The sequence below is a fragment of the Prosopis cineraria genome, unplaced genomic scaffold, assembly GCF_029017545.1.
Source record: "Prosopis cineraria cultivar Desert tree isolate PC_DT_omini unplaced genomic scaffold, ASM2901754v1 PC1651, whole genome shotgun sequence".
NCBI lineage: Eukaryota > Viridiplantae > Streptophyta > Magnoliopsida > Fabales > Fabaceae > Prosopis > Prosopis cineraria.
The window spans coordinates 1427-26670 of record NW_026556976.1 but is presented as its reverse complement, the minus strand read 5'-3'; the positions used below and the strand labels follow the sequence as shown (position 1 = coordinate 26670).

General features: G+C 32.2%; 2 protein-coding genes across 3 annotated transcripts; one reads left to right on the top strand and one right to left on the bottom strand.

Moving 5' to 3' along the window:
* Positions 1 to 249: 249 nt before the first annotated feature.
* On the bottom strand, positions 250 to 5139 carry LOC129300565 (type 2 DNA topoisomerase 6 subunit B-like). Of its 2 annotated transcripts, XM_054939132.1 has the most exons (10): positions 5002 to 5139; positions 4753 to 4861; positions 4130 to 4210; positions 4000 to 4026; positions 3285 to 3393; positions 3123 to 3198; positions 2316 to 2336; positions 1863 to 2059; positions 1035 to 1167; positions 250 to 442 (listed from the first exon to the last, which is right to left on the bottom strand). In XM_054939132.1, exons 1-10 carry the CDS (start codon positions 5035 to 5037, stop codon positions 392 to 394), a joined length of 840 nt encoding a protein of 279 aa, XP_054795107.1. In that variant the 5' UTR covers positions 5038 to 5139; the 3' UTR covers positions 250 to 391. The 2 variants fall into 2 exon arrangements, with proteins under 2 accessions (XP_054795107.1, XP_054795108.1); XM_054939133.1 differs by lacking the exon at positions 2316 to 2336.
* A 10023-nt stretch (positions 5140 to 15162) lies between these two features.
* LOC129300566 (pantothenate kinase 1-like) lies at positions 15163 to 22099 on the top strand. The gene is given in 11 exon segments (XM_054939134.1): positions 15163 to 15668; positions 17725 to 17901; positions 17904 to 17933; positions 18545 to 18591; positions 18934 to 19050; positions 19803 to 19922; positions 20013 to 20107; positions 20409 to 20502; positions 20670 to 20801; positions 21294 to 21406; positions 21589 to 22099. Coding segments are annotated over 11 exon segments (1215 nt in total). The 5' UTR covers positions 15163 to 15583; the 3' UTR covers positions 21794 to 22099.
* Positions 22100 to 25244: the final 3145 nt, after the last annotated feature.

The window sequence follows — 25244 nt, the reverse complement described above, 5'->3', positions numbered from 1 at the left end:
GAAGAAATTTGTCGTCCACTTCAGTTTATCTACCACATTTATCGACTATAAGCAAGATATTTTTATTTTATTTTTTTGCAAGATATATAGTGTAATTTTCAGACACAAGCTATTGCTGTGCTCTCTGAGCAAGATATAAAGTGCAATTTTCATATTAAAATATGCGATGCTTTCTATGCAATAATGTGTCTGTTCAATCCTACAGGAAAGCATCAAATGACAAATACTTTCTCAGAAAAAGCTGGACATTGTTGATAATAGGAGTGGAGCACAATATCAATATGAGTATCCGTTGGCAAGGTTTCCCATTCTAGTAATGCACAACCATCTTGCTGCGCTATGCCTGCTAAATTCAAACCATATCTCCGTCCATCAACGCTTTTCAACGCCTTCATAGATGATTGAGGGATTGTGCAGGTGAGAAATCCTTAAAATACAAAACCTGATATTAAACAAGGTTATTATTAAATTGGAGAATAAATCGAATCTAAAAGACATCACAAACAAAGCGTCCAAACAGTAGAAAATGCAGACAAGTCACCAGAATAATCCTTGACTTTAAAGCAAAAATGAATCATCACTTCTTTTCACATCAAGTCAACTAAGAAAACCTTGTCTTCTACTTGGATGATTTTCAGCGTATCATAAACATCTTTGATAGATGGTTAATCTCAAAATTATCGTCAATGACAGCGTATCATAAACGTTTATATAACAATGCAAACCTTTGTCAGTAACTCTACCAGATATTTCCATGGCAATATTGATCTCATTCTAGATATATAAATGTCGAAAGCACTATCCATAAACTAATATTAACTTTACAAACGTTACCCTTACCATTGAACTAAGTTGCCTTCCTAAGCTATCAAAGATAATGAGCATACACAAACTAATGCCAGATGTACTAATTTGTCCATTTGTATACACACACTACTGGTAGACTTGCTTGCATGCAAATGGCATTGTTGATTATTCATTATTCAATACAAAACTGAACTGAAACTTATAGCTCAAGAAATATCATGAAGAACCTCAGTTTTATCACCCCTTTCTCTCAAGCATGCAGTGTTGTCCTTTGATATATCACTAATTATTATCACTGCTTCCATCACCAGTTCAGTTTCCGTGCAGCATGCTCGTCCACTCCCAACCTTGAAATGCTCCCTAACAATAGCCCACGAAGTAAATCGTTCCAAATCTATCAGTACATGACTTATGAATCTAGAGATTTTTTTCTGATTACCCAGAAAATGAAGATTGTGAACAGCCCACAGAATTATGGCTAAACAACATATTAATTTCCGACTTCCACTTTTACTTGATGTGAGACTTCCTTGTTCTAATAAATTGTGCGAGATATTTTGCCTCCAAATATGTGATATTACATATCAACATCACTTTCAACAGATCCAATTAAAGATTAAAGCAGTGCGCACTTAACATGAGAAGCAGGTTGATGTCAGGAAAAAAAAAAAAAAAAAGATAGACTGCTTCGATCGTATCACAGTTTGGGCACTTCTACATAAATGTAGAATTACTTCTGGTGAAAGAGTTAACTGATTTGCTGTACCGGCTTATGGGACATAAATGTATGAAACTGGATTTTTCTTTCCATGAAAACTACGATGATTACATTCACTATGCACAATAGAGCGGTATATATAAGATACTTTACTGTTCACGTGTATCCAACACGGAACAAATGATGAAATTATACACGTAACCTTAATCTATGGCAGAGGAGTGAGGATCTCCTGCTGAGGAACTTAACCACAGCAAATTAATCAATCTACCAACTATAGAATAAAATCATCAATTCTCAATAATAGATGGGGATCTGATCATGATTGTGAACTTACCAACTTTGGAAGCAAGAATCACACTTGCTATCTAAACTATTTCCATGCGTTAAGACATATTCTTCAAAGCCTGATTTCAGATGTTCAAGATTTGGTGCCAATATAGGTGATTGCATAGGCTTATTTGCGAGAAAAACCTTTTCATATCGAGATCCTGGAACATCACAGTCTTCTGCCACCAATTGTATTGCAATATTCTGAATGAAAAAGTAAAGCTAATCACTACATCCGTGCCAAAGTCTTGATCAAGGGTTCTATAGCAGGTTATGGGATTGCTTTTTAGTCATGGAATTTAGCAATTTAATTTGGCATAATTGATAATTACTGATAGCAAAATCAAGAATAAATGCTCTTGAGGTGCATCACAAGGCTTCTATAGACTGCATCTAATTGATGTTTAAAAGCAAAAATGAGAATACTACAGCATTCTGCAATAATGTCAGTTTAACTTACAGGTATCCTTAGAATAAGCATCTGCAAAAGAGAAATTTGATAAGTAGAAAGAGAAATATAATATTAATAAATAATCAAAAACAGACCAATGTGTTGCGAAGAAGCAAAGAAGCATCAGAAATTCAACGCAATAATTTAAAATCCTTTGAAACAAAATAGTATCACTTGATATGCAGTGATGAACCAGAAAAATGAAGGACACTGCAGTAAATTCATGCTTGCCAAAGCTACCTCTATTTATCTGGTTGGCACTGATATCTCTTCCTTTCTAGAAAATTCTTCCTATGAAAATTTGATGTGTCATTGCACCCCATATAAGCACACAAACTCTTTACTTACTCAATCAAGTTATGGCTTAAATGGCAAAAATTGCTTTCCACATCCCCTGTGGTGTATATTTGTACAGTCAAGATCACTGAATTGACTTCTATTTCTGATATTAAGGCTTTTTATACTTGTTTTTTGCCTGAAAAGACCTTTTTATACTGCTGAACGACATTCAGATATATCTTACTTTCTGCAGCGTTAATCAGGCAATTACTTTTCTTTTCTTTCTTTTTTTTTTTTGGTAAACTAATCAAGCAATTACTTTATTATAGTGGAATTTAAATGAATTAAGTTTGTGTGCTTACAATGGAAAAAGCGTATGGCTAAATGTCTGAGTGCAGTTGCTTGTACTATCACATGATAGTAGAGATAAATAATTATCAAAATGATTAAATTACTATACAAGTTAACCTATCTAACTAATTTTCCAGCATTGTGTCATGGAAGAATTAACGAAGTAGCACTAGAAATTCAACTGACCTTCTGCAAAAAGCTACGAACATCGGCCAGTAAAATATCTAGGCTTTGAGCAAAAGACAGGGAAACTTCAGTACCACTGCAAGTAGGGCAATCGATCAGTTACAGGAAACTAGACGTACAGATAATGTCTTAAACTAATAGTAATTTAATCATCTAGTATGCCTGAATTTTGCGCCATTTTTTTGGAATGAAGGTAGCCTATTTATTCTTCTGGAAGAACCATTCTCTTTCAAACTAAATTGGTAAATATAAATCTCAGTATCACTGATGCCTGCAATGTCATTAGACTATATCAACAATTCTCATAAGAATTATGAAACTAAACATAGCAATATAATTGATAACAATTCAATTAAATGAATTGTTGAACTCTAAGTCACTCTGAAATGATGGCATATGATAACAAGGAACCAAGAAAGTAAACAAAACATTTTATTAGACTATATAATTGATAATAACCAAGTTCCTATGACAAATAGCTAACCTAAAATATGGTCAAAAGGAAAGGGTTTAATCCGATATCCTCACACTAAAAGGCTGGCATATCACCTCCTGTATTACGAACAATATATTTGAAGTAACGGGAAAACGAAATAGTTTTCTACATTTGAGTATATCTGGGAGGTATTGTAGAAATTCAAATTTTAATTTTTCTCTGCACTCGTTTTATTTAATAGCAACGCAATACATTTATAAAAGAAAAGAGAGAGACTCAAGCTCACGAATCAACGCTTTGTACCCCAAAAATGGGAATTTTAGACACCCATATATCTTGTGCTTATGCATCCCAGATACATAAGAATACACATATCAAGTGCTAAACACCTCCTATAGGTTCATTCAGATCAAAGCACAATGAAGAGAGAGTTAAACTCACTGGTGGTGTTAACACGAAGCATTCCATCTGTTACAAGGAGCATAACAAACAACAAATAAGTAAATAAATAATTGGAAGCTAAAAAACGAAAATTCAAATTCATTAAGGTAACAACGAATTTTTCACATACCCCAATTCTCAGCGATACCTCCCCTAGAAAACTTCAAGTCTTGAAATTCTTTTAAGCAGCTTCCAATACCAGTATCAGAAACTGCTTCAACAAGATACCACTCAATCTCCTCGAAGTTTTATGGAAGACGACATCATCAATCATAATATTAATCGAGGCATCTAAGATAGATAATAGGCTGATTTTCTAGAAGTTCTCCAACATAGTATCGAGGCAGATTGACCAAGCTCCGGCTGAGATTTGAACCCAGAATACTTGGTCAAATTATCTTATTTTATAGTTGGTCATTGTGCTTTGTCTTCTTCTTCTGTTTTTTTTTTTTTTAGCCTGGGGTCAACGTTCTCCGGCACCAAATCAGAACACCAGTTTTCTAAAGCAACGTAATCATATGCTAAGGCATAAAAACAAGAATTTATATCTCAACCTCCATAGGAATAATAATTCAAAAATCAGATAACTCAAAACTCCCACGGACGTGGTTTTGACTCATTTTCTAATTTATTTACCTTCTGTCAGAACAAATTGTTTATTAATTCGTATCGCTAACCGATTCTCAGACAATAAAATTAACACCAAAGATGTAAATTCAGTCCCACACTCTCAGTACAGTGGGAGAAGCCTACTTGAAATTTGAACGGAGGGATGACGCGAAGAGGAAGAGCGATTGATGATGACTGATAATCTGCAAATCTGCTCAGATAATCGGCATCTTTGAAATGCAGAAGAAATCAACTGCAATCATAATTTCATGTATCCGAACAAACCGAAAATCAGAGTGAGCGAGAATACCAGAGAAAGTAATTCCGTTAATAATCAAGACATTCTTAAAGAAGTGAATCTGTCGTGTTGATACTTCAGAAGATTAAACTCACATCAAGACAGAGTGTATTAACAGAAGAAAACTCCATTGGGGACTCCTTCGCCTCTCTTTCTCTCCTTCCCTGATTCCCTCCCTCTGTCGCACGTTAGGACCAAACCCGGGTACGCGCGCGAACCTGTATGGAGTATAAACTTTAAAGTGTCATTTTTTTTTTTATTTCAATTTTTTGGGCCAAATATTTATTTCGATTTCAATTTAAACTTTCTTCTGCAAAGTGCCGGTTCAATTTTTATTTTAAATTAAAAATATCAATTTTATTATCAACTAATAAATTCAATATATCAACATCGATCAATATCAATATAAAATAGCCAAAATATTCATAAATAATGAATATTTTGACTCCTCTGAATGAATTCCTTGCAATTTTTTTGGCTTTTGCAAAAAAATCCTTGCAATTTTTATTAACCGACATTTTTAATATATTGTATTGAGTTTTACGCAATTTTTATTTTTTACAATTATCAACAGAGTTTAAATATTTAAAAATGCAATCTCCCAGAAATATTTTAAACTATTATCTATTTTGTGCATCTCAATTCTCTCGGTAAGAGATGTTTAGTTTAATTTAAAGTTAAGCCTATGTTTAAAATAATAGCTTTGATGGAATTGTATACATATGATTAAACATACAAATTTTTACTGCGTCCCCCCACCCAAGGCAATTTGACGAAGCACTTAACTTTCTGGATCACTGTGTTGATGATTCTGTTAATGAACAACTCATGTGGCTCCGCTCACAAAGATTGAAGTGCACGATGCTGTTTTTAGTTTGGGGGCTACTAAAGCACTAGGTCCTAATGGCTTTTTAAGTAAATTTTATCAATCTGTGTGGCATGAAGTGAATGATAGTATTTTCTTGCTTGTGAAGAAACTTTTTTTTTTTTTTCCGAAGGCAAACATTAATATCACTGATATCAATGATAGAATATTACACTCAGTCCCAAGACAGATAAACCTGAATGAGTTTCTCATTTTTGGCCTGTTGGAGTTCGTAATTTTTCCTATAAGGTTATATAAAAAATTATTGCTACCCGGACAAAACCTTTTCTTAATGAATGTATTTCTCCATGTCAAGGGGCTTTTATCTTGGGGAGGTATATTCATGATAATATTATTGCAGCACATGAGGTGTATCACTATTTGAGAAGGAAATGTAACAGCAGGAAATATGAATTTACTCTTAAGATGGACATGAGTAAGGCCTATAATAGAATTGAATGGGATTTTCTCTGTCATGTTATTAAAACTTGATTTTTGCAATATGTGGGTGAATCTTATTATGAAGTGTGCGGAATCTGTATCTCTGAATTTTTGTCTCTCAGGTTGTAAAGTTGCTGCTATTAAACATGGGAGGGGCTTGAGGAAACGAGACCCTCTATCATCATATCTCTTTATCCTTGCATCAAAAGTACTTTCAAGTATGATCCAGAAATCTCAAGACCATGCTGTGCTCAAGGGTATTAAATTGAGAACTCAATGTCCTATGATAACGCAGAGCTTCTTTGCTAATAATGCCTTATGCTTTATGAATGTTGCTAGGACTAGGTGCAGAACACTGATTAGAATCTTTAAGGTTTATTGTGAAGCTTCAGGTTAGATTGCCAATTCAGAAAAAAATATCTTCTTTAAGAATACACCACCTAATGTACGGGAATCTATATGAGACTATTTTGGGTATTAGGTCTACAGATGATCCAAGGAAGTACTTGGGTATTCCTAGTGTTGTCGGGAAAACTAAATACCAAGTTGTTGCTTATGTTCACAATTGAGTTACCTCCAAAGTAAATGGTTGGAGTTGAAAATTCCTTTCTCAAGCAGGGAGGGGAGGTCTTGATAAAAGCAGTTGTCAATGCTATTCCTATGTTTCCAATGCTATGTTTCAAGTTTCCTGTCAAATCATGCAAGGATCTCAATAGTCTTATTTCCAATTTTTGGTGGGATGGAGGTACAGCTGGTAATAAGATTCATTGGTTAGCTTGGTAGAAAATGGTTAAACCTAAGACGGAGGGAGGTAAGGGTTTCAAAGACTTTATCATTTATAATTTGGCACTATTGGTATTGGCCAAAACAACGTGGCACCTCTTATAAAATCTGGATGGCGAGTGCTCAAAGGAATTTATTTTCCCAAGAATCACTTTCTTGATGCCAAAAAATGGTCCAAAACCTCTTGGTGCTGTCCACCCTTATTAATGGTAGGAATTTTTTGTGAAAACACTTATGCTGGCATATAGGTGGTGGAATGATTGCTCGGATTTGGAAGGATAATTGGATCCCTAGCCTCCCCAATATGCATCTCCACGCTGAAGATAGAAATCTAGCTAAGTTTGAGCTGCTGGTGGTGTCCGTAATTGAAAATAGGCAGTGAAACCTCACTGCCTTGACGCCCAACATTGATACAGCATCTCTTGCAGCCATCTCACAAATTCCACTTTCAACAATGCTTCTAGTGTCAGGTTTTGCTGGACGGTCGCAAGCAATGGTGTGTACTCTGTTAAGTAAGGCTACAATACAACTGTGGTGTCACATAAGGTGAGGAAATTCGCTTCTAGCTTGTCTTTTACTATTACCGATCACATGTGGCGTAATCTCTAGAAAACTAAAACCATCCCTCGAATTATTCATTTTATTTGGAGAGCTCTTTCACATGCTCTTGCTATGAATAAGGCATTGACATATCAGCATAATGGCATACAAATATGTGTCTTGCTTGTGAGGATGATGTTGAAACAGTTGAGCATTTTTTTCCTCTTGTCCTTGGACTTAATGTGTTGGTTTGGGTGTGGACTGTCCCTTTGAATGAATCTGGTTGATATTTATAATTTTGGCCAATGGTGGTTTGAATTTGTTCATGGTAATTCCCCGTTCATAGAGTATGGGATTGTTTTGTTTAGCTGGCTATTGTGGTGCATCTATAAGGAGCAAAATAAGAGAGTTTTCGATCAAGTGGATCCAAACCCTTATGGTGTTATTAATGTTGCCCAATGTGTTGCTGCTGAATTTTGGCATGTTAGTGGACTTGATGATGCTGTGGATTCAAATGTCACTAAACCATCTAGATCTCAAGTCTAGACCTTACCTCCTGCTGGCTATTTAAAGATCAATTGTGATGGTTCTTTTGTGACAGGTAGGAGCGAAACATCAAATGGCTTGGTGTGTCTTGACGATGCAGGGCTTTGCTTGTGGGCTTTTGTTGATGAAGTTAAATCTTTGTTTGCTTTTGTGACAGAAGCCTTAGCCCTACGGTGTGCGCTTATACTTGCTCATGATTTAGGCAATGCTCAGGTTATGTTTGAAACTAATTGCCTGGTGCTGGATAACTGTATTTAGAAGGGCCAAATCACTCTTGTAGATTGAAGGTGTAGAAGTATCATTGAAGACATCTCAACACTAGTGGCAACCAACCCTAGGTTTTTTGTTATATTCACCCCATGCGAATGTAATTCTTATTGTTGATCTTATTTCAATGCCCGCTTTTAAGGAGGTGTGTCTGATAGGATGGGTGTTCTCATCACCAACTTCTTTGTCCGTTTTGCCAGCCAAGGATGCCACTAACTGTGCGGAGTTGTCTATTGTCACTAACTTCTCTGTTGTCTCAGATGACGGCGGCTGATTTCTTCATTGTTACTGTTTGGCTCTTTCTTTGTCCTTTTGCTGTTGATTTTAGTTGGTCTATTATCTTGAGCCTTTGCATTGTACTGTAGGATATCTATTTCTGTGTTTGGAATGAAAGTATTCTTTTGGCCAAAAAAAGATTAGACATACAAATTATTATTAATATAGATCCTATTAAACAAAAAAACCCCTATAGATTAATTTGTATATTCAATATTCGTTGGACTTTTTTTTTATGACACACATGTCAGACACAAATGAAAGAAAAGAAAATTTATTGGGCTAGCTCAAGTCCCAATGAAAAAAAAGATAGTGGTTTGTGAGTAGCCATTGAAAATTCAAACTCCTCGCTATATATCAACTATTTTTAAATGAAATGGATAATATTAGAATATAAATTTTAATAAGTTAGGCTTTAAATAAATGTCATTTTAAAAAATATTTAGTCAATTTCTTAGTGCAATACAAGTTTTTCCAAACGTTAATAATAATCAAAATTAATCCTTAGTGGATGACTGCTCATGTGAAGTCAATTTTATCAATGTCTCAGTTTCAATGAGTTGACAAGAGTTAACTCATTTAAACTTCTATTAAAAAAACACAATTGTTCTCAAATTATGATCTATTTTCAAGTAGAAAATGAAAAAAAAAAATCATATTGTGCTTTTTAAATGTTTACTAACTACAATCCCATGTTTTGAAAGAAACATGTGATGGAAATTTCTCAGTAAGATAGAAAAATTTTTAAACAAATTAAGTGCATTACATCATTTATAGTCTCTTCAATAAAAATATGATATTTAAATCATATTAAATATAAATTGATTCTAACATTAATGATAAAAAAAGAAAGAAATTAAATATAAATCCTGTTGTAAAAATAAAATTAAGTAAAATAATATTATATAAAATTTTATTTAAATTATTTATAATATTTTAATTAGAGAGATTATGAAGGATGTGATATGTCTAATTTATTTAAGAATGTCTCCATTAAGACGTGCCTATGAAGTCAAGGCCCTGTGATGATTCATGAATTGAGGGGGGGGGGGGGGAACTCATTAATGCTTGCTCGCCGGTGGAGGCTGGAAAATAATATGAAAACGGCCTAACTCAATAAAAAAATTGATTTAATAGCTATAGAGACAGCAAAATCTATGTTTGACCGCACTACAGATAGAGTTGCTATACCGAACCCAAAAAAAAAAAAAAAAAAACGTTGCTACTGACCTGTGTGTAATAAAAAAAATAAGGATTAATTAATTTTTCCAATACAAAAATTTGGAAATCATATTTTTGATTATTTATAAGAGATGAAAGTGGTGTGGAGATTTTAATAAATAAAGAAAAGAAGGGTAGTTTTTAACTTAATCAAGACAAGTGAATTTTTTTTTTGTAATTTGCTTATTTTATCAAAATTTTTATTATTGATATTATGAATACTTTAAAACTATTTATTGAATTGTTCTGATTTAATTTATTACAAAGCATATTAAACGTGCAAGCCTACATACTTAAATCTCTTATATTTGAGAAATTTTTAAATAGGCCCAATCCAACGCATCATTTATGGTCGGACAAATTATAATATAACAAGTCATCTTATTTTAATCAATGTTATTTTATTTTATTTCCCTGACTCTTCTCCATCCAAAACCCTTTTTCCTCTTTCCATCACAAATTTCACAGATATATTGCCGATGAAGAAGAAAGCAGAATAGCATATTTGGTGCTAGTACAACGACAGTGATCATATAGTCAGTTGGGAACACTTTGTCATTATTTAGGATGTGTTTTGCTTAAAAATTTTGAAAGAAAGGGAAGGAGTCATCTCCCTTCATTTGATTGAAAATTTTTGAAAGGCCCTGCCCTCCTACCACATTACTTTCATTTAATTTGAAATATGTTGGAGGGAAGGTAAAGTTTTTTTTTTTTTTGTTATATTACCCTCAGCTTTTTATTGATATTTCATAAATGCCCTTGTTTTAAAAAACAAAAAAAACAAAAACTTCCCCATAGATATATAAGTAGAGTGTCACCGACGGTGCCGATATTAAAAAATTGCTAAAAGTGAAGGTAGAAGATGCAACGGATCATGGATTCCACATCTGTCCCTTCTTCTTGTCTATTTACTCGGCAGAATTCTGATGCCAAATTATTCAAAAATGAAATAACAAAGACAGAATTAAACTTCCCTATTCTAAACCTTCCTAAACAAATATAAAAGAATAATAATTAATATAAAGTTTATTAATAATGCACGGCATTAAGAATTATGTTTTAATTTAATTAAGGTGGAAAAATATTTTATATAAGGCACTATTTCTAAAAAATAAATAGATATAATAGTAAATTAATTATTATTTCTCCTCCCATTCCATTCCAAGTCCAACAAGATATCATTAAAAATTCTCTCCCCTTTTATCTAACAAAACCAAATAAATTATCATTAAATCATCCCTCTCTCTTACCCTTCCTTTCCTTCAAACCAAATACAGCCTTATCAATATTTTTAACTATATCACTAGAATCAATGAATTATTAACTTTATTTAAAAATAAAATAAACTGACAGTTTTATCCCTTGCAAAATTGTAGTTTTGCATATATTCAATACCTTTTAAAAGCCATGTTATTTTACGTCAGATTTAAATTATAAGATAATTTAAAATAAAATGACGCATACAGTAAACCTTAACAATGACACCTTACATACTCACTTTTTTTAAATAAAAAATATTTTTTTAAAAATATATTTCATTTAATGTAACTTTAAATCTACAATTATTTTAATTCTATATCCATTTGAGGGTAATATTGAAAAAATTTATTAATAAAACCTTATTTTTATTAAATTATCTTATATTTTAAAATAGTAAATGCCTCCAATGTTATCTTATAATTTGGGATTGGATGAGTAACAAAGTATAGTATTTAGCTAGATTTTTTTCACTTTTAAAATTAATTAAGGGCTCAAGTCCATTTTTGCCTCTAAACTGGTTTTATAGTAGCACCAATGTCTTAAACTTTTTATCTTAATAATATCATCTTTAAAATAATTAAATTATAGTAATATTACCCATGACATTAAATGTACAAATATTAACAATTAAATTGACTGAGTTAAAGATAAATTTAACTCAAATCATAGTAATATTATTCTTAAATTAAAATAATTAAATTATAATAATATTATCCTTGATGTTAAGTTTAAGTAAAAAAAGTTAATAATTAATATTTGTCTATTTAATATAAGGAATGATACCACTATAATTTAATTATTTTAAAAGTAAAATTATTGTAATAAAAATTTTAAAACACTGGATACTTTTATTAAAATAATTCAGAAATAAAAATTGACTTTCATACATGAATTTTAATTGCTGAGATTTTGCTTCTTTGGGAAGATCAGCGCAGATACGGTGGGACCCACGTTAAGCACGTCTATCGAGGATCTTGTGCGATTTTCGCTTCATTATTAGCCGTAAAAATATGTTAATTTAAACACGGGACTGGCCTCACTAGCCAACCTAACTCGTATTATTTAATTTATTCTCGTGAACCACGATTTATATCACCTACACGATAATATTGTTATATTACTAAATACTGGTTAATATAAAAAATAAAATCGTTCACCAACTATATTTTATGTCTATTAATATTGATATCATGCTTTACACATCTGGTCAGTATCAAAGCAATTTCTTAATTTGTCAAATATTCTTTGATGGGACATATTAATTATAATAATTGCATTTCTTACATGATGTAATGGATTTAGTTAAAAAGTTAAAACTGAGCAACTGATTTATACTTCTCACTAAAGAAACTAACTTAATTTTATAGGTACGTTCTAGTTAATTAAACTACTGATTTGAATATCAAAATTATACAAATGATATTACAAAAAAAAAATCTAGCAACAAGTATTATTCTCGAGGCATAAATCAAGTGATTCATTTCCGGGACTTCATATATATGGGTGTTGCTTGGTTTGATTTGCAGTGCTTCATGAAAAACTAACTCTCAAGGAAATAACCAAAAAAGTATACTTTTTGAGAAGTTAATATACACTACTTTAATCCAATTTATAAATTACATTTAATATATTTTATCAATGTTAAAGAAAATTTTAAAATTTATTAATTCTGTCTTAAAATTTAATAAATTTTTAATTTTATTCTTGATAAATATACATTCTTAAGAATATATTTTCTCTCTCCAACATTTAATAGAGATTAAAAAAATTATAATAAAAATTTAATAATATAATTTATAAATAAAATTAAAAAAAATTATCTCTCTGCTTCATAAATAAAATAAGATAGAATAATTATTTAGGTATGGCTCAATAATAATAGTATAGTAGAACTTAGCTAGACATGACTCAGGGAGTTACTCTGTGGAAAACGTGAGCTTTAACTCTATGGAAAGTCAAGACTTTGAAGTTTGAACTGAATAAAGTCAAGCCTTAACTCAATGGAATGAATTTTGTTGTTTCTTTAAAAGTTAGGCTCCTCTTTCCTACCTACCCTAAGCCAAGCAAATTAAAGTCATAATTGATACACGAGACTTGCACTATTTTTTGGCAAATGATCTAATAAAAGATATTGGAATGATAAAAATGTGGGAAATATTATTTTGTTTTTAAGAAAATGAAAGAATCTTTTATTTGAATTATAAGGACAAGGTTGTTTGAGTAATGAGTTTTATATAAACTCGCAACTTTCTTATTGGAAAAAAATTCAAATGAGCTAAGTTTTTAAAACTTACTATAATTAAGACGTGTTCCTGTACTCAAACATTGTTCACATAGATATATTTACACATCGTCACCAATAAAGTCTAATGGATCATCTTCAAGAAACATATTTAAAATTTTAAAATTTGATTAGTATTTTTATAAGATTTATGAGCCAAATAGTCAAAATAAGTGTTTTCAAAAATGTAAATTGTTAAGTCAAGAAAAGCACGCAATATAAAAGACTCACAAGTAAATGGAACTCGTCTTTTATCATAAACTATGAGACGTGTGTGTGTGTGATAAGATAACATTCGTATAGTTTTTTTTTATTGATAATATAAAAAATACTTTTTAATTGAGATATGATATAAAATATAATTCATAGTACAACATTATTGAAAATTATGCATGATGTTGCAAATGCGTTAACATTTCGGTGTAAAAGATCTTGTGCCTGGAGAATAACAGTAAAATTTCAAAATAAAAAATTCATGATTGTTTGGTTTTTGATAATTTTTTTTGAAATATAAGTTATAAATACCAATTCAAATAGGTGCAAATAAGAATGTCAATTATAAAATATGAGTTATATTTATAATTTAAATATTTTATTTACATTTAAAACTTTTGGATTCACAACTATTTAAATCAATAATTATAATTGATTTCACATAAAATTTTATCAAGACCTAATTATTACAAATTCATTATTTTAAAAATTTAATGTCATTCTTCCTTTAGTGAAACTATTTGATTCTAACAAGTCAAAATTTAAGTTCACTTTTGGATATAGGCATATAGTACTATTTCATATTAGAAAAAGCATCTTAACACTTAGTTGTTTTAGCAGTAACGTTACTTTAAGTTTGAACTCATTGTTAACACGGTTGTGTACATGCATGGATGCATCCATTTTCCTTTTTTATAAAAAGGGTTAAATTAGAGGTAAAATTTTAAAAGTACCAGATAAAGTATAATTTTAAGAAATATATAATGTAATTTAAATAATTGTTTATCATATTTCCAATTCATTTGGTGGAAATTTTTCATTCTGTCAACCTTTGAACAAGTAATGATTTAAAAACTCGATCAAGTCAAATGGTTGGATTGGTTGAATTGTCGATTGAAGTCATTAACGGCTCAATTTTGATCAAAAAATTATTTTTATGATTGACATGAATTAAATTGGAGTTGAACTGCTATTAAGTCAGAAATTGAAGTTGGATCGGGATCTGGAACAATTTTTAAAAGATTCGATGATTTTAAATATAATATTAAAGAAATTTAATTTTTTTAAAATAAAAATTTTAAAAATTAGATCCTACTAAAAGCTAATTTTATTTTTAGACAATTCAGATGTATAAATATAATTTAAAACTATATTTTATGAAGATAGTGACAATTATAAATATAAATAAAAATACTTTTAAATCTATTCATATCTAATTTAATCAAGATTATTTATATTTAATAAATTATAAAATTATAATTTATAATATTATTAATCTACAATCAAGTTATATCATTTTATTAATATATTATAAATATTTTTATATATTATTTTTATTTAATTATTATATTATTGATTTAATTGTTGATCTAATCGATTATCAAATTTAATTGTTGATCTTCATTCTTTGAGTTTAATGTTTGGTACTGTTTTTAAAACGGGACCAAGATGCCACGAAAGTGCGGTACGAACTAAATGTTTGAAAAAAGAAATTAAGAAAAAAAAAAAAAGAAAAAGAATCCACCGTTCTAAATTCCAAGAAGTCTATCAGGTATTCATGTCCACATTCCGCATCTACTCATTACCGAACATCCACCAAACTACCATCAGCTTTGTTTCATCTGCTTTGATTTCAACAGAATGGAGAAACTATTCGTTTTCAAACACAAGTAAAATAGATCAGAACTGGGGGCAGATAAGCATCCACGCATTTTCCATCTGATTCATTGGCAAACCAGCTCTATCACTTTCCGTTACCAGCAGTAGCAATTATATCTTTTGATGGACAGCGATCAGTTTTTTTCTCTGTGTAACGGATACTACTGTGAGTTATTTCTTCTTGTGTCTTGTGATGAGAGGGGTTAGGTACAATCACGTCGGCTCATTATTGCAGTATTGAAGTACTGGGTCATACAGAGAGAGAGGCGTAACAGATCCATTTTTAGTAGATACAGCTAAACATAGAGAGTAGACAGCAAAATTCATGGATCTCCGGAAAAGTGAAAATAAAGGAAATTTGGATCCGTACCAATCCGGGCGTATATGTCATGTGGCTTTGGATATTGGAGGTAAATCTTCAGGTCTCCCCTTGTCTAGCCCGTTTTGTTGTAATAGTTTCCACAGTTGAACGTTTAATTCATTCATTATTTTTATTTATTTGTGTTTAGTTTGCTATCTCTCTATTGCGCAATTTTCTGGTTTACACTGAAGCAATAGAGCTCTTTTGAAATTCCTCTCGTCTCTGGTTTCTCCTTGAGGGTCGCGTCTGGTGATTGTAACAATTATGCTTGATTCATTATCTTAATCTGACTAGGGCCGCCTACTGAACCTCGTTGACATTCTAATCATGCATAACATGAATGCAAAGTTATCATGAGTTTCTTAGAGGCCAGAATTTTGCTTTGCAGTTCATATTACTGTTAACTGTATCCGTCAAGCTGGTTGAATGACATTCACCAATGCAGTTCGGCTATTAATTATGTACCTTGCCGTGGCGTGGGAATGACACTCGCACTTGATTACATTTTGGTTAGATAAAATATATCGGGGCCACATTAATGTAGTTGCTTCTCATGACTTTTCCTGATCTAACTTGTTACTGGAATGAAGACCCTCTGCTATTCACTTTTTATTAGCATATTCCTAAATTTGATAAAGTTAGGAAATCTCGTTTTTTCTGCTGCATTTCCACAACCCTACAATCATAATTTTGTAATTATGGAAATAAAGTTCTTCGTGCCACAAATTTTAGATATATGCTTGACTAGGGGACTGCTAATCTGGCTACACTATATCCCCAACTGCTGCTAAACATGCGTGGGTATGTCCGTTCAAACCATGGTCTTCAAGGCCTAGAAAGCCATTGTGTCAAGCAAGATTGCCATTATCCTTGCTGCTAAACATGCGTGGGTATGTCCGTTCAAACCATGTATTTTTGCTTCGCATTTGTTATATACAATACATCATATGAATATCAATTTTTTTTTTTTGGTCGAATATGAATATCTCATTCCACATATTGCAAGAGGACTGAAAAGTGTTGCATCGAAAAACATAAAAAAAAATTGCATTTAATCTTTGCAAAGTGCACTCAAGAGCCAGTATCACGTCAGTGTTACACATAAAAATACGATCAGCTTCTCTCTTAGGGAAAAAAAACGTTCTTGTCTCCTCCCTTTGAATTATCAAGGGTAACACACTTGACCGATTAGCGATTTAACTTGTTTCTACTTTTGTCTGCATTTCAAAGAACAAGAGTTGCAGACTTGAATAATTTCCCAAATTTTATACTTATTTCTATTCTGCCATTAGACACTCAAGGTGTCTTTCCAATCAGAGCTACAGCTACTGTATTGCAGTCTGTTCTGATCAGATACACATGAAAACTCTCACAACCCAGTCATGCTCTCCCTATGGATCATTTGAGAATTAACCTTTTCCTGGTTATTGATAGAAATCACAATTGCTTGCTTTTTAAGAAGTCTTTATCACTAATTCTACGACTACCAGAAATCAATTATGGATCCCAAGGTGGAAACCAGAGGTCAAACTATGTATATCCTGTTGTAAAATCAGCTAAGCTCTTTTGTAATTTTTTTTTTTTTGAGTTTATTGTTATTCATTTTCATTTTGTATGTTTGCTCATAAAGTTATAACTTTTCCTTCTCCTATATGACCACTCTTGGGTACCAATATTTTTTAAGTATTCAATGTTTCTATTGTTATATTTCTCATTGTTAATATTAATTCATACGATATCGTGCTTGGAAAAGGGCTCCCTCTGATTGTTTATTGTGCCTTGCTTGGATTGAAGAAGTACAAGGTTTAGTTTTTTTCCCCTTCACTGTTCATCTTTATGCATCTAGCTTCTCACATTAATTAATGGATGCCCATTTTGCTCAGGGTCATATCTTATTGTTGCCATTAATGGTTATTTTTACTTGCTAAGATGCAGACATTGGCTTTTCATAATATTTTCCTAGAGTTGAGAGAAACTGGGCGGTTATTATTATGGAGTCCAATATTCAGTAATTTTGTCAGGCTGCTGCCCATTTGTCATGGCTAGAACAGTTCTGCTTCTCCCTCAGCTGCACTTCCTTACAATAATGTTGTGTTTCTTTTTAGGCTCTCTTGCCAAGCTAGTGTACTTTACAAATTATGAGGATTATGCTATTCAGGGCAAGGATGGGATATCTCCTGAAAAGGCTGTGGCAAAATCCAAAGGCAGTAAGAGCTATCCAGTTCTTAGAGGAAAGATCAATTTTAAAACATTTGAAACGAGCAAGATAGATGACTGTTTAGAGTTATAAGGTCCATGAAACTTCATCTTGGAGGTATTCACAGAGCTGTTTCTCTGCTTTCAAAAGTCTTGGTGTTTGTTTCAATTGAACTAAATGTTATGATGCTTCCAATCAAGCTACAAGTTAGTAATATTTGAATCTTTCTCAGACTTGATCTGAGAGCATTCTGAATATAGCTAGCCTCTGGAAGCCTTTTAATTTGATCTCAATTTTCTAACTATCCCGATCTGACTGAATAAAAATTACCCTTCCTATTTGCCCAATGCAAAGTAAACCTGTTTCCCAATGTCCTCCTTCATTTCCAAATAGTCCTCTACTTGATCTAGATATATCCATTTGAAGGTGTCTTGACTATTAAGTGTTCATCCATCAGAACTAATTGAATGTAAAGAAACTCTATCTGGGCAAGGCTAGCCTTTGACCTCAGCTGCAAAGCTAGTTTTAGTTTGCTAAGGTTGTGGATAAGCTTATTAGATTTTACGAAACCAAACTAAAGCAGGGAGTTTCAAGTTGATTAATAAACTTTAGAAAGATATTTAATATATTTCTGACCACAATTGTGATCATGTGTTATTTTATATCCAATTCACTTTTAAGGTTCTTCAGAATATATGGTCAATTGATGTAACTAATGACATGTTCAGGTGGTCAGTGGCAAGGGAATCCTGGAAGTCAAACTACAGCTGTTAAGGTAATCAAGTGTCCTTATGAGTTACTACTCCCCTCTTTGATTTGGCAGGGTGATATTAGGTCTTTGTCCATCCATAAAAATAAGAAAATTTTATGCCTTCTTACTTAGCTAGTAATCAAGTTCTATGTACTGACACTGGTCCCAAAACATGATTTGAAATTAACAGAATATTGGTAGTTTCCAAAAGGTATGCATTCTATGTATTCACACCTGTGTCTTTGCGCGCGCAAGCTTATAGAGAATAAATAAAACATGTTTCTGGATGATATGATGTATACTTTGTCATACAGCACTTGGATTTATGTTATGTACTTCCTAAGACTGAAATCTACTGGTGCGAAGGCCACAGGTGGTGGAGCATATAAATATGCAGATCTCTTCAAGGAAAGAATTGGGATCAATCTTGACAAGGAAGATGAAATGGATTGTCTAGTAGCAGGAGCAAATTTTCTGCTTAAGGTGGGATTCTAATAGTACACACTAACTCTTCAATCTTGCTTCGTGCTAATATTCTCTCTTCTTTATGCTCTCTTCTTTGATTATCTAACAAAAAAAAAAAGAATATTCTCTCGTCTAAAGTTATCTTGAAATTATCATATAATTGATACTCATTTTCCTCTATTCAATTAAGAAACAGCATCTGATATTACTGAAGATTAATGTATTTTGGCATGCATATGGGAAATTTTGGTATTACATAGAACTGTAGAAGCAGATATTTTAGTATTGTAAGTGGTAATTTTAAAGTTTTCTGTATCTTATGCTACCATGTGGAGACAATAAGAAACTTCCTTATTATCAAACTTAATTCCAGCATCTACAATATTGGATTGTAAAGCATGTCTTTTTCCTTTCCATGCTACTAGTACACTCATCAGGAATGAATGGCCATCCTTTCTGACAATAGCCCTTCCTATTTTGGTGAGAATGATGTCGGTCGTTCAAACTCATAATTGATTCTTACTACTCTTTAGTGCCATATTTAAAGAAACCTTGCACTTTATGATATTTCTCCTTTTGAAACCATGCTTTCTTTTCTCTTTATCAATGCCTTTAGGAAATTACCTCTGAATTTCCTTTACTTCTTTCTCGGGCTTTAGGATGGGTGTTGTTACATTATCTGTTTCAATGTGATTTTTTCTCTCTCATGCACCTTGAACATACGACAACAGAATATCTCACATCTGTTCTGGTACTTTTTCTTGCTATAGGTTGTCCATCAGGAGGCATATACCTACATGGATGGTCAAAAGCAATTCATGAATGTAGACCATGACGATCTGTATCCATATCTTCTTGTTAATATTGGATCAGGTGTTAGCATGATTAAGGTAGATTACATATAATATTATATTACTTGCTCTATGATTACAAAATACAGACCTTTAAGCTCTTCAGAATATTTTGTTGTTTTCATTTAGGTGGAAGGAGACGGTGAATTTGAGCGAGTTAGTGGAACAAGTATAGGAGGAGGAACTTTCTGGGGTTTGGGAAAGCTTTTGACTAAGTGCAAGAGGTATCTTCCTTTCTAATTCAGTACTGCTCCATTTTGTTTAAAAAAAAAAACAAAGAAATGGATCAAATACAAATACACCCCACACCCATCTACATACCTGCCCCTTCTCCTGTAGAGAAGAGTGATCCTCGCCCCAAAGGAAAGAGTAAAAGCCACCCACCCCTTAAGCATATGAGGATAGAATCCACAACCTCCCTCTTTAAAAGGCGTGTAGGGTGCCATTGAACCAAGAGACTATTGGTAATTACTGGTCCATATAGATTTGTTGCATAACCAATAATATATCTGCTTTTTCTTCCAGTTTTGATGAATTGCTGGAATTAAGTTATCAGGGGAACAACAGAGTGATAGATATGCTTGTTGGAGATATCTATGGTGGAACGGATTATTCAAAGGTATGACTCATGAAAGTGTAAGTCCTTTTTCCACTTCTAGGTGATAAAACTAGCATTCTTGTGATTCCATTCTTTGATACATTTTTGTAAATCAGGAATTGCTTTCGGTGGAGAATATTTTCTTTTTGTGGCTGTTAACTGTAATCGTTTCTTTTTATTGATGACAGATAGGCCTTTCATCAACAACAATAGCTTCTAGCTTTGGGAAGGCAATTTCCGATAATAAGGAGATTGAAGATTACAAACCTGAAGATATTGCTCGATCTCTCCTTAGAATGATCTCAAATAATATTGGACAGGTCAGTTATAGCTTGTTTAGTAATGATTAAGTAATGATACATCATAGGCATATGTATGTATGTGCACAGTAATGAACTAAAAAGGAAAATAATTTTTTGTTTTCACCTTGGTTCGGTTACAAAAAATAAACTAATATGATGACAAGTCCATGTTCCATCTTCATTACTGATGTTTTATGTTTATACATTAATGTGCATGTCTTTTTGGGAGAATTTAATGAAGGACCTTTGAAATGATTTAACATCAAACAAGGACTTGAGCAGATTGGATACTTGTTAAAACCTGAACTTTCACTTGTCAATTGTTAATGTTTACTTGTTACAAGTCCTTATCTAATGTTAAATCATATCAGAGGTCCTTCAATGATATTCTCCCTTTCTTTTTCTCCTATCAAAATTTCTTTTATATATGGCCTTCTATAAATCTACCCGGTATATTTATCTCAGGCTTTGAAATGGATTTTGTTCCTTTATTCCTCTTCTTATTCTCAGATCTCTTACCTAAATGCTCTTCGATTTGGCCTGAAGAGGATTTTTTTTGGTGGGTTTTTCATCCGAAGGCATCCTTTTACAATGGACACAATATCTGTTGCTGTTAATTTCTGGTAAGCACTAAGCAACAAGCAAGACCTTTCTATGTTGCTCATCCTGGCCATTTTCAAGCATGCCTGGAATTTTTGGAAGTTTTCAATACGAAATTCAAGCCAATTTTATTGATCTCTTGCTAGTCCTTCTGGCCAAAATTTTTGGAAAATGGAATGCAAGATTACCCTTCTGATCATTGCAGGTCTAAAGGCGAGGCCAAAGCAATGTTTTTGCAGCATGAGGGGTTTCTTGGAGCCATGGGTGCTTTCATGAGTTCCGATCAGCATGAACTCAAGAAACTACTGGTAAATAAAGAGCTGCAACAAGCTCCCAGCAGTGTAGCCTGTGCTGTTGCTGGGGAATTGCATGGAGATGAAAGCATAGAGTGCTGTGTCTATTCAGCTTAGGCTTAGGTAAGGCAATTCTTCATTGCCTGGCCTTCCACATGACTTGTGTTTGTAACTTCTGCAATCTGAATCCTGCGAGAACATAACATAGATAAATTTTTTAGTGTTCGTTATCAGTTCTTCAATTTGAATATAACATGAATTAATGAGTCAGAAAAATCTCCTCTAGTTATGTGTTCATGATGAATCTCATTATATATGCTTATGGAACTGCATCGAAATCTTGTCCATTTTGTATAATGATCAAAAGTTGAAGGCAACTTTGAGACAAATGATTGAATGAAGGCTCACAGGTCTATTCTGAAACCTTGTTACGCTAGAATATGAATTCTTTGCGCCAACGTTTTGATCTGAGATGCCTTATTTAACGAGGATTTGATTCTGAGCATTCACTTTTTTAATCTCTATATTTCTCTTTCTGAACTGTCCTTTTGAACATTTGCAGTACTAAAGTTTATTTATTGTTGGCTGAGAAATTTGTTTTTGTGGTGTGTTGTGAGTTTCCAGCGGGTTGGGTAATTTTTTTGCATAAATTTCCATTTGTTGATTTAATGGTCTATTTTGTTACTAACAAACAATACTGATATATTATTTCTTGAGTGTCTGTAAAAAAAATTTCCTTCATATTTTTTTTTATTTGCAAAATTGGGAATTAAATAACGGGAAAGCATAAACAATTAATAAATTTAAAATTACATAATTTTTGGTGGAAAAAAGTTACATGATTGAGTTGAGTATAAGAATTAAGAAAATTTTATAACGTGATCTAGTCCCCAATCAGTCCAACTCGACCTAATTTTATCAAACAGAGTTAAATACGACAAGAGAAATTGGGCTGAACCACCAGATTAAGTCATTTAGCTTTGAAGTCAACTTAACTCAAACCATCTGTTTACCAAAAACCACCAGAAAAAAAAAGGGAAGGGGGAAGAATTAATTATTTGGTCTATATAATTTTAATTCAATTATAATTATAATTTAATTCTTGAATTTTTAACTCATTAACTTGATTTTTATAGTTTTAATTAAGTTGTAACTCAATTTTTAAATTTTGTTAACCATATTATAGGAATTGAGTTAACACAAGTTAAAATTTAGGGTCAAATTATAAGAATTAAATTATTAATTTTTTCAAAAAAAAAATCAATCCAGAAGGCATTTTTGAAAAAAAATATTGTCATCACTATTTTAGATCAGGCTCGGAGAGGGTCCACTGGACATTAGACTTCAAAAATGAAGCCCGATTACTGATCTTATAATGTGGTTTGGCAACCAGAAAAATAAAATTAAAAAAATAAAAATGAGATCTCGTAAGGTAATAATAATATCCATCAGATCATCGCCATTAATTCCCGAAACCTGATTAAATTTTAGCTATACTCCCTTCAGTCTTTCATACAAGGCGTTTTTTAAAACAAATCGATCGTCTGATATATATAATTATAAATCAATTGTTGGGTATTAATTAACTTTTTCAAACAGTCCCTCATCATGATTTATTAGGAGGAGACTTGGCTAATAACTTTGTAGTCTAGTGATATGTAAGCTCTCTTGCAATTCTGCTCGTAATTTCAAGCCATTAGTGTCTACCCCTCTATTTAAAAAAGAAAAAGAAAGAAAGAAAGGAGACTTGAAGTCTAAGTATGTTCAGACAAAATTAATAAGTCAACTACGTTTTCTTAATTCAAGTGAGATACTCTTATTAAGAGTATAAGACATTTTTCTAAAGCAAGAAGTTAAAAATAGAAGACATTTTAGATCTTTCAAAGTATAATTAATAAGTTTTTTTTTTCAAAAATATCTTTAATTAAAGGGTGTAACTGATATGATTTTCTAATTGAGACATCATATTAAAGGTAAAAATTAAAAAAGTATGTAATTTTAAAGATAGCTAATTAACTCCTTGAGAGTATAATTCAATCAAATGTGCCTTATAATATTGAAATGAGATAAAGTATATCATGTTAACTCAAAACTAGTTTACTTTAATTTAAAATGACAATAATCTTGTGTAGGGTTGTACATGGACAAGGTCTGGTAAGGCAGCCCCTTAACTTGATATCCTATCCTAAATGTCTTTGGACAAGAAAACTGCACTTAAAACCCAACATTAGCCCAAGATGTCCATTCTTAGAGGGGTTAGGTGGTAAGGTCAAATAGGGATTGTGCATCTTGAGTTAGATGTCCAGTCCTACCATTTTTTTGGGTATTTGAAAGCTTTTTATTGGATCAAAATATATCAAGATGGGCTCATAGTAGCCCCTAATAAACCATGTCCAACAATAATAATGGGCTCAAAATATACTTGGATTTTAAACAAACTAGCAACAAAGTATAAATCATTTTGATTTTAACCAAAACAAAACAAAAACAATGATCTAGCAAAGAAAACAAACAAACCAGCAACAAATTAAGCTTTAAATAGAGAGTAAAAGAAAAGTAGAGATATGCAGATTACTTACCTAAGCTTTGAAGAGATGAGCCAATGAACTCTATTAAGCTCTAAAATCTAAAACTACTAGTCCATTGACACATGAGACGAACGAAGCTCAAATAGACCTACCCTCACTGAAGACCAGAGGCAAGCTTTAGCAAGAGAGAGTGATGATCAGAGATGAGCTCAAGCAAGATAGGCAAAGAGAGGCAAAGGAGAGCTGTAAATTGAAAATGTGAGAGTGAGTGAGTTTGAATCTTTTAGATGTGAATTAGAGTTTTTCAAGGTTTCAATATTTTAATTTTTCATTTATACCTCTAGCAATTTACAAAACAATATCGTATAATATTATTTAAAAAATAATAATTATTCCTTGGATTGAGCAGGGTAATTAGTTAGACATCCTAACTTTAAACTTTGTCCAACCTAAATATTAGCCTTAGCCCGACTGTGTCCAATTAGTTTCGGGCTAGATTTTAAAGGTTGGAATCATGCCTAACTAGTTGCTGGTGCATGCAAGCACGTGTATGGTACGTTGTGCACACGTATACGCAGCCATGTATATGCATGTGAAGGAGTATATCAAACAACATTTGCTGTTGGCTTCTCAACTCTACATCAAATGACATATTGAAATCCAATCTAGTTGAGTTTTATTATTGTTATTATCCGCCACAGTACTATAACTTTTTGTATAAAATATAATATAATCTATAATCATAAAATGTTACATAAATATATATTATCTTTCGTTATTAGATGATATATAACAGGACAATAAATGAAATGCAAATAAATTTTTTAGGAAAACCATTTTGTTAATACTTATAGTTTTTCTCAATTTCTAATCTGGTACCTCTAAATTTTTTCCCCCCTCCTTTTTATTCTCACCTTCAACTTTCCACCGTTAAAGACACTAGCCCCTGTAGATTGGGAAATTGGGTAAGGGGGGACGAACAGAGGAATAGATGAGGTTAAACCAGAAAATAGAAAATGATCCGAAGGCTTCGTGTGCTG

What these genes read in the sequence shown, in the direction of transcription:
- LOC129300565 (XM_054939132.1), bottom strand. Translation starts at nt 5,037, where the DNA reads ATGGAGTTTTCTTCTGTTAATACACTCTGTCTTGAT. An exon ending in GCTTCGTGTTAACACCACCA is followed by an intron (nt 3,394 to 3,999) that starts GTGAGTTTAACT and finishes ATGACATTGCAG; the next exon opens with GCATCAGTGATACTGAGATT. An exon ending in GATTCTTGCTTCCAAAGTTG is followed by an intron (nt 1,168 to 1,862) that starts GTAAGTTCACAA and finishes GGCTATTGTTAG; the next exon opens with GGAGCATTTCAAGGTTGGGA.